This window comes from Spodoptera frugiperda, chromosome 10 (genome assembly GCF_023101765.2).
Source record: "Spodoptera frugiperda isolate SF20-4 chromosome 10, AGI-APGP_CSIRO_Sfru_2.0, whole genome shotgun sequence".
NCBI lineage: Eukaryota > Metazoa > Arthropoda > Insecta > Lepidoptera > Noctuidae > Spodoptera > Spodoptera frugiperda.
In genome coordinates this window covers 8,667,939-8,678,540 of record NC_064221.1, presented here as the reverse complement: position 1 = coordinate 8,678,540, position 10,602 = coordinate 8,667,939, and the positions used below count along the sequence as shown (strand labels likewise).

The 10,602-nt window shown below is 39.8% G+C and overlaps 1 protein-coding gene across 1 annotated transcript; it reads right to left on the bottom strand.

Annotated features, from left to right (window-relative positions):
* Window positions 1–270: 270 nt before the first annotated feature.
* On the bottom strand, window positions 271–8,641 carry LOC118277098 (trypsin-like). The gene is made up of 4 exons (XM_050696556.1): window positions 8,379–8,641; window positions 2,665–2,920; window positions 1,194–1,394; window positions 271–539 (listed from the first exon to the last, which is right to left on the bottom strand). Exons 1-4 carry the CDS (start codon window positions 8,624–8,626, stop codon window positions 348–350), a joined length of 897 nt encoding a protein of 298 aa, XP_050552513.1. The 5' UTR covers window positions 8,627–8,641; the 3' UTR covers window positions 271–347.
* Between the last annotated feature and the right edge of the window lie 1,961 nt (window positions 8,642–10,602).

Here is a 10,602-nt window from a genome sequence, read left to right as displayed (position 1 = left end):
AATCTTTTGTTTTTTTGGTAAGGCTAAGTTTTTCCTTTCAAATATAAAATATCTTCTTCATAATCTCTTCTATTGGGTCAAAAGTTGAGAGGTAAAAGAGAAACATCAATATCAGTTAATCTTACATAAATATTTTATTTACATTACTTTGTCTCTCTATATATAAAAATCATTGCTGTTCGTTAGTAATACTATAATTACTCACCCCTGTGTCATGAATCCCCGAATCCCAATCAATCCTTGTAACGCCTTTAGTGTTTCGGGTGTCCATGAGCGACGTCGATTGCTTACCATCAGGTGATCCGTCTGCTCGTTTACAGGGTTATCCCATAAAAACAACAACAATTTTATTCCTCATCACTTCTATCGACCCACTTGTGTCCGTCTACAGTGTCGTGTATCCAGGAGTCGACATTAGGAGCCGAGACTAACGTCACGAAGCTTGGTCCTGCTTGTTCTGGCTCGCAGTTCGCTGGTCTCCAAGATGATACTACACCCCACAGCACACCATTCAGTACTACTGGTGCTCCTGCGTCTCTCTGGAAAGTTTATAAAAAATATATATGAACAAAGATGGTCATTAATGTTGAAGATCGCGGATTAAATTGGTCGTTTACCTACAAAAAGAAAAAAAATATAATATGTTTTATAAAAGCCAAGCCTTCATACAAACTTCATGCAAACTAAATGTGTATACAAAATTTCAGCTCAATTGGTTGAAGATATTATCTGCTTCATTTAGTTGCAAAATTCTATTTCACACACACACATACATAAGATAGCATAAAGTTTGTATAATAGGTCCTCTTTTGCGTCTAATGAACGAACGTCTAATGAGCGAACGAACGATTACTGAAGAAGGCTAATATGTATGATTTATTACTACAGTTTTAACTAACTTACTACTACTGACTAATTTTTATTTTAATGTCCGTCTTGTAGTATATTTTAAATTATTCGATACGTATTCTTTATTCTCTTATGGAAACAAATACGTTCGCAGATAAAATGATACGTAGAAATGACGTATTTGCTCCCACTCCTAAACGTTGATTCTAATTATCTAAGTATTGTTATCATATAGAACAAAAAAAAACACGTGTCTAAATTTTTTCATTGGGTACCTAACTGACGGACGAAACAGATTTTTAATTTTCATACCCAGTCTCTATCATAAGAAAGACTCATCTCACCGAGCAAGGATCGACCATAACTCCAGTATCCAAACACATCATCGCTTCTGTGTCATTAACTCCTAAAGAAGTCAGTTCTTCAGCGCAGGCATCAGCATCTGATGGATGTAGATGTGTGACTGAGAGGATCCGTCTCTGTTTGATTAGCTCCATCGATTTTATTTGGTCCGATTCGTCTGATGTCACTTCGCCTTGTTGGGACTGAAATATTAAAGCCATTAATGTTATTGACGTGTAAAAGCTATGTTAGTGAATTGTGCTCAGTTTATGGCAATAGGCTCACCCCCTATTACATGGGACTTATAACACAAATGGTGAAAAGTGGGTGTGCATTGCGCAGTGGCATTACGTGCCTTGATATACACCTTTGCCTATCCCTTGCTATAATCTGTCCAAAAAAAAAATGGGGGTGAATTTTAAATATTCTAAAACTTTATATCTGGTTACACTGCTAAAACGGATTTGATAGTATGTAGTTTTATAAGAAACATCAACTCCATTTATATGCGTTTTAATTTCACGGTTAACAGCTCTTAATTTTTGGTGTCGGTGTCGTGTCGCTTAACTATGGAGATCATTACATAAAAATACATAGAACATTCCACATTGACCAGCAGTCACGTTGTCCACTACTGCCTTATACCCCCCGCTTCCAACCCGAACCTTAAAGATCAGTTACCGGTACAAATAAACAAACAAATTCCAATATCTACAAGATTGAAACACAGTCTGGCTTTAACAAAGTATAAAGTTTATTAAGATTTTAAGCGGTTTCCCTAACTTCGTTACATTTCCTGTTAAAACTGACTCTCTTGATCTCGAGAGCTTAATTTAAACTATTTCTATCTCCTTCCAATTAGAAGAGAGCCGTCTGCCCTGTAATTGGAACGGATACTTTTAAAATCCACTAAGCTAAACTGTTTGAGAAAAATTCAATCAAAATTTGCATTTACTGCGAAACGACACTCTTGGACTGCAAGGTGTATGAATGTTGCACCAAATATGAATATTTGGAAATTGGTGCTCCAAATTTGAATATTTGTTGTCATAATATTTTCTTTTTTATTTTGTTAAATATTATTTTTATTATGGTGTAAGCCGGTAAACGAGCAGACGGATCACCTGATGATAAGCAATCGCCGCCGCCCATGGATACTCGAAACACTATAGGCGTTGCCGGCCTTTTGGAGGTTAGGAATTTGAGGGTTGTTGGGGAATCGGGGATTGGGAAGATTGAGAATGCGGGAATTGTGCCTCCGGTAACCTCACACACACAACGCAAGCTTTGTTTGGTAAGCTGGTATCACTCCGGTCGAACCGGCCCATTCGTGCCGAAGCATGGCTCTCCCACACAATTGGCCAATACTTAGCAATTCAGAATCGTCCCCTATTACTTTGCAACTAATATTATTATTGGCTTAGAATACCGCATCAGCACATATAAAATATAGATAAAAAAGATAAAACTTACAATAGGAAACGGCCAAGAAGTCACAATGAAATGCGTAGCATCAACCTCTTTGAAGGCCTTCAGCAATCTTATAGATCTGAGACTTGGAGTAAACCTCACAGGTTCAGGGATCCTGATCAGAGCCAGGTCATAAATGGGCTGGCTATCATCGAAGTATGGGTGGATCTCCACGTACTTTATCGGCAGCACTGTACCACCTTTCCTGTAGTTTATACTGCCGAGTCTGACTCGGAGCATCCTTGTTGATTCTCGCATCCTGGAATAGAAGATGGTTGATGTAAAGACTGCCTCGTTGGTCGAGTGGTCGCAAGTGCGACTGCCGAACAAGGGGTCTCGGGTTCGATTCCCGGTTAGAGCAAAGTATTTCTGGGGTGTTTTTGTAAAAAAAATTCAGTAGAACACGGAATTTAGAATTGTGTCCAGTATATGGCAATAGGCTCACCTCATATAATATGGGACTTATAACACAGATGGTGAAAAGTGGGTGTACATTGTATTACGTTTCGTACGGCATTACGTCGTGTCGTAATGAGCACCTCTGCCTACCCCTTCGGGGATAAAAGGCGTGACGTTACTTTTTTTAATGTTAAGAAAATTGTTAAGTTAATCTTAAAGATGAATCACGTTACAGCACACGGTTAAATACCTGACTCATGCCTGACCGTGTCCCGGCCGGGCATCAGCCGACGCCCGGCGTTGAAATGTCGATGGGTATTGAGGATGATTGGCACGGCCCAGTCGCAACACGGTGTAGCGTGAATCATCCTTTATTCTGACGTAATATATTATAACTATCTTTTATAACCATAGTTTATGTTGTGATTCCATGAATGATAAATCTATTTGAATAGCTTTTACGTATCTATATCTACTAAACATGCTGTGGCGACCTGTAATTAAGTTTACACTAAGCATAAGATTTACGATAACATAAGAACATTGTAACTAGTGTAAGATTTGTTGGTTGTACTAAATAAATAAATGAAAAAAAAAACTGTAATATAATAATGTAGATTTCAACAAGATTGGTAGAGTAGATATAGCGTTAAGAAGTAACGAGCTTTAGCATTTAGAATAATATTAGTTTGTCCAAATCGTAAGAGAAAGGCACATCTGTTTGATGTTTCTGATATTTTTTTATAGTTCAAAATTGAAATGTATACAATATACAATAATATAGATAATTAAATGCACTAACAAATTAGTTTGGAAGTCATTAAAAAAATAATAGTTGTTTACCAAAACGTTTTCATTACTAAAATGTACATCAATTAAACAGTGAATTTGCTAAATAAATAATAGCAGTACTTCTATTAATAGACACTCCAATTGTTGAACCCAAATAACAATCTAAACAAAAATATTATTTTACAAAAACTAGTTTCATTTTAGCGCTTCAAACACTAAAATACCGTTTATACGAAAATGTTATTTATGTCAAACCCAATAGGGTTTACAACTGTTTCTATCAATTGATAGAATCCTTACACCTGTACCTACAATTGTGGTTAAGCAATAAATAATTGAACGGATATCGTAGATTGAGATCTACATCCAAATTTGGACCCAAAACGGTTGTCTATAAATTTTGAGATAGGTCTTACTAATAGTTACAATACTATAAATGCTATTTCCACCAAACTTGTAATTCGAAATCTATCGCCCAAATTCTAGGTTATTACATACTCATCAATTCATTCTTTTTTCCTAAGGAGTTAATAAGAACTATAGAGTGCCACCTTCAACAATCTTTTGTATACTACTTTAGCTTGGCTTACAGGAGTTGCTGTAGATGAAAGAGGTTGTGGTAGGCTTGTTTAAAAAAATCTTCAAGAGTTAGCAAGAACTATAGAGTACCATCTGCACCAATCTTTCGTATACTCTTTTAGTTTGACTTACAGCAGTTACAGTAGATTAGAGAGGCAGTGGTGAACTTGTCTCATTGAAAAAATCCTAAGGAGCTAGAAAGAACTACAGATTGCCATTTGCTATAATCTTTCGTATACTCCTTTAGCTTCCATTACATTCGTACTTTCATTGCATTATGTTATACCGGTCATTATTAGCTTTTCCAGATATCTCGTCAAAGAACTTAAATTAAACATTGCTTCACACTGAGATTTTCCCTTGTGTCGTAGGTGCGCTTATAAACATACAAATTCACATGACACCCAGACCAGAAACAACAATTTGTAAATCACACAGAGTTGCTCGGTGCAGGAATCGAACCGGTTACACGTTCCACGGCAGCCAGCTGTTCAGCCACCGCATCAACTGTGCAGTCTATTAAAGAAGTCAGCATAATATTCTTAAAGCAACATCCTTTACAAACTCCTTTAGCTTCAATTACATTTATGAGTACAAGTCCTTCAGCTCAAAGTACTCTACAGACCTGTTTCCATTATCCCATCCAAAGTCAGCATAAAAAAATATTCACTGAGTAATGGTATTTATAATTATAGAAACCCTGATCCATCGCATGTATGAGGCTAGGTCATTCATTAATCATGAGTTCTCACTAGATGAGCCCTTTTATTCCACATACATACATATTATGGAAATATCACCCTTTTATTTCCAAAAGGGTAGCCCTAGAAGCGATACAAAATGATAAGTACCCTAACATTAGGTACTTTTGCATACTATACTTAGGAGAGTCATGATTCGGCACGGCACGACCAGAATAACACTACAGCCGTGAGGCCGGCTCGGCTGTATGCTTGCATTTTTCTTAATACTAATATTATAAATGCATATATTCCTAGTATGTATGTCCATATGTCTATTACTATTTTACGACAAAACTACAGGACGTATTTGGATGTTTGATCCACAGACAGAGTCTGATTGTGTACTGTGTACACAAAATGGTGTAGATAAGTTATAAGCGCTCATTAACATGTAGACAATTGTCTATGTTTTTGTAGAAGGGCACTGCTACATGGAAACTAGAGAGGGACGTAGTTTCTAACATCCAGCGCTCCCCGTAAAATGTTGCACATTATGTTAAAGGGAAATTCAATTATGATAATATCTCCTATTTGTATTTGCTTAACGAATTATATCACGTGTCATCATCATCATCATCATCATCAGCCGAGAGACGTCCACTGCTGAACAAAGGCCTCCCCCTTGGTCCTCCACGTAGAACGACAAGCCGCCACCTGCATCCACTGGCTCCCCGCCACTCTGACGATGTCGTCGGTCCACCTAGTGGGAGGTCTGCCCACGCTGCGTCTTCCGGTCCGCGGTCGCCACTCAGTCACCTTCCTGGCCCAGCGGCCATCAGTCCTCCGAGCGACGTGGCCTGCCCATTGCCACTTCAGCCTGCATATTTTGAGAGCTATGTCTGTAACTCTTGTTCTTTGGTGAATTTCCATATTTCGGATTTTGTCGCGCAAAGATACTCCGAGCATAGCTCTCTCCATCGCGCGCTGGGCGACTCTGAGCCTTTCTAAAAGGCCAGCAGTTAGGGACCATGTCTCGGTACCGTACGTCATCACTGGCAACACACACTGGTTGTACATCCTGGTCTTCAGACACTGCGGGATTTTTGACGAGAAGACTTCATGCAACTTCCCAAATGCTGCCCATCCGAGTTGGATTCTTCGAGCGACCTCTTTCTCGAAGTTGGACCTACCTAGCTGGATGATCTGACCCAGGTATGTGTAGTGGTCTACAACTTCGAGTATATCGCTCCCAACGACAACCGGTATAGGTGCAACATGGACATTTGACATGATTTTCGTCTTGTCCATGTTCATTTTAAGGCCCACCTGTTGGGAAACGGTATTGAGGTCGCTGAGCATGGTGTTCAGCTCTTCCAGCGACTCTGCCATTACGACTATGTCATCGGCGAAACGGAGATGAGTGATGTATTCGCCATTAATGTTGATGCCGCGTCCGCTCCAGTCCAAGAGCTTAAAAACGTCCTCCAGTGCGTTCGTGAACAGTTTCGGAGATATAACGTCTCCCTGTCTCACGCCCTTCCGCAACTGGATTGGCCTCGTAGTCTCTTCCCGGAGTCGGATGCGCATGGTGGCGTTGTTATACAAACACTTCAAAACCTCGATGTATCTATAGTCGATGTGGCACCGCTGGAGAGACTGCAGCACCGCCCAGGTTTCGATTGAATCGAAGGCTTTCTCATAGTCCACAAACGCCAAGCATAGTGGCAAGTTATACTCCTCGGTCTTCTGTATAATCTGCCGCAGCGTATGAATGTGGTCTATGGTACTGAAACCTTTTCGGAATCCGGCTTGTTCGGGAGGCTGGAAGTCATCAAGCCTGCGTTCGAGACGGTTCGTGATGACCCTCGAAAACAGCTTATACACATGGCTCAGAAGTGAGATAGGTCTGTAGTTCTTTAGCAGACAGTTGTCGCCTTTTTTAAAGAACAGAACCACCACACTCCGTTGCCATGCTACCGGCGTGGTTCCCTCGAGTATGACGGAATTGAATAGCTTCTGGAGGACTAAAAGTATCGGTTTTCCACCCGCTCGCAGAAGTTCCGACGTGATTCCGTCATCGCCCGGCGCCTTGTTGTTTTTAAGCTGTTTGAGAGCCATCCTAATCTCGTACAGGCTGATGTCTGGGATATCCTCAGTGTAGTGCCGCGTCAGTTTAGCTCTTGGGTCCCGAGCTGTACCGACGATGGGTTGCCGTGTTGAGGTGTATAACTGTCCGTAAAACCTCTCGAGCTCTCCGAGGATCTCGGACTTCGACGAGATGACGCTGCCATCCTCGGTCTTCAGCCTCGTCATTTGGCCTTGCCCAACAGACGAATTCTTTGCGAAGACTTTTGAGCCCTTGTTTCGCTCAATTAAGTCTCTGACTCTTGCGGCGTTATAGGCCCGCAGGTCACGTCGCATGTATTTCGAGATTCGTCTATTGAGCTTGCCGTATTCAGACATATCGTCTGAAGACTGCAGCCTCATCTCGCTACGATCCTTAAGAAGTTTTAAGGTTCCGTCGGAGAGCTTTTGGGGCCTGTTTCGGCGGGGGTCTTGAAGAAGTCTGACCCCACTGCTCGGACAGTTTCCACCAACCCATTATTTATCTCGTCCACGTTTCCACAATCAGCTAGACACTGGAAGCGATTTTGCAGTTGGAGTTGGAACTGCTCGGGGTTTTGGATCTGGGCACGTCCAGGGCGGAGCGTGGACTTCACCAGGCGTGACCGCTCTAGTTTTACATTGATGTTCAGTGTGCCCCTGACAATACGGTGATCGCTACCGGTTTTCACCTTCGCTATCACAGAGACATCACTGAATATACGTCTTTCGGTCGCCATGATGAAGTCGATCTCATTTTTGGTAGAACCATCAGGGCTTATCCATGTCCACTTCTTGGCCGGTCGCTTCTGGAAGAAGGAGTTCATCAAATAGAGTCTCTCCCTCTCCATAAAGTCGACCAGCCGCTGGCCCCGATGGTTTCGCTGCTCATATCCAAATGGCCCTATTCTCAACTCATCGCTATTCCGTGTGCCCACCTTTGCATTGAAATCCCCCATCACAACGGTGAAGTGTGTTTCGGAGGAGTGTATGGCTTTTGAAATTTCCTCATACAGAGCCTCTACTTCGTCGTCACAATGTGTCGAGGTCGGCGCATATATCACGTGTACATGGAGAAATGTTTATCCCCGGTACGCATGCAAAAGTGCTGACAAACGCTACTTATGCTATTTAGTACAAATAAATAATACTAATACTTACAGAAACAAAGCATCGGCAGCAGTTAGCACCCAATTCTCGTCTATCAGAGCACCAGCACTTAGATACCTGGACATCTTCAGAACAGCTGCCACGTAAGGGAATATAGCTGCATCAGTTACTAGTGTATGTTCATCCAAGTCATTGTATTTGATTTCATTGTCCTTTACGTCATTCTCGTTCAATGGTGTTTTTGCACTCTTACTAGATTTGCTTAAGACCAATATTATGATAACTGCTTTCAAACTCATTGTTTTGGCTTATTTTATGTTTAATTGTTATCAATGCCGGTTTTTTATCTTCAGTTGAGTCTTCTGCGTGATTTTCTTTATTAAAATCGAATATTGCTTCTGCTTTTTAGTTGAATTCATCTACTTTATACATTAGACTAATTGAAAATGAATCTTGTAGTAACACGAGACATATATGGAAATGATTTTAATATAGGTGAGAGTAATATAATATATTCGAGAGCTAAGTTTAATAATAACGAGGTTATGAATGTAAAATATAATTTGCCAACTTCAGAAGTAAATGATTCACTGGCGTGTGGAGAGTTAATGGATCACGCGTAAGTTATGTTGATATGAAATTGTAAGGGCTTGGTCATAATGCGTTACTTTACTGTGTTGTAATAGAAACGAGTAGTAAAGCAAGCAATTCAATTTTGTACAATTTTAAATAGGGTAGACGACAAATATTTATTTTAATGTCCGTCTTGTAGATTATTTTAAAATATTAGACACGTATTTTTTATTTTCTTATGGAAACAAATACTTTTGAAGATATATCGATTTGAAATATCGCGTGACGTCACTTCTAGGTAAATTTTGCCACCGCCCATGGACACCCGAAACACCAGAGGCGTTAAAAGTACGTTGCCGGCCTTTTGGGTGTAAGAAAATGTAGGATTGTTGAGGAATTAGGGATTGGAAGGATTGGAAAGGGGGTTATCAGGCCTCCGGTCTTCACTCACACAACGAAACTCGACGCAAGCGTTGTTTCACGTCGGTTTTTGCCAAAGCATAGCTCTCCCACACCTAAATGATGCGGATTCTGGATTTTATAACAAATCTTTACCAAGAAAACATTCGATAAGGCATTACGAAAGCATTGAACTTTGTTTACAGAAAAGGTTGCATTCACTTACTTTGGTTTTTTTACCACACGTTAGTCGCACGTTAGCTCTTACGGTAAACGTGACGATATTCTTTGTTTTTTTTTGGAAATAACTACATAGGCAGGTAAACTACGTCAGTAGAAAATAAGTACGGTATTTATTCTTTTATTGACTACTGCCTACTAAGATTTATGTATGAAACTTGTATCATCAGATAAATAACAGAAATATATTGCAAATGAAGGACGATTAAGTTATTACATTATTTGCACCAACAAAATGTACATGACACCAATTATTACATTTCAAATCAATTATCTTTCAGTAAATTATACATGACCAATATTTTTTCGCTATTACCAATCGGACCTAAAAAGTATCAATAATGAAACAATGAATTTATTTTTATAAATAGGTTAAAAAAGTTAATTATTATGTTATCGGCTTACTCACGTAATGTTTTGACGAGGAACTCGACTAGTTTCAGCCTCTCGACTAGAGCAGCATTACGCGACACACGACGCGGCGTGTGTCGCGGAATGCTGCTCATGAATATGAGCCTCTAGCATGGCTTGAAACTAGTCGAGTTCCTCGTCAAAACATTACGTGCGTAAGCCGATAACATAATAATTAATTTAGTATGTCTCATGAAAGTTACAATAAAATTAAAGTTAAAAAAGTGCATTTTACAGGAGAAGAGAAAAGCATTTAATCTAGGTAGGATTAAAGAATATTGTCACTGTTAAACTATCTTTAACTCTTAGGAACCAAAAGTTTGAAAGTTAATCTGGTAGTCCAAATCTTTACAACTACCCATTAGATTGAACATAGATATCCTTTCTGCGTTCGCTATAGTTGATAAGTATAATGTTATAGACTACTTAAGTCTAGGATAAAGACAGTTTTTGAACATAAAAACTAACTGGGATTATGAAAACAATGGTCTCTCATCTAGTCAAAGTTTTGTGATCATACTGGCTTCTGCCAGCGGTTTTGCCTCCGTTCCCGAGATAAACACCTCATGTTAATTAAAAATCACGGTTTACTCACGTACATTAACGGCTCTAATAGTTTCGAGTCATAGAGGGACTCTTCATCACGAGCTGC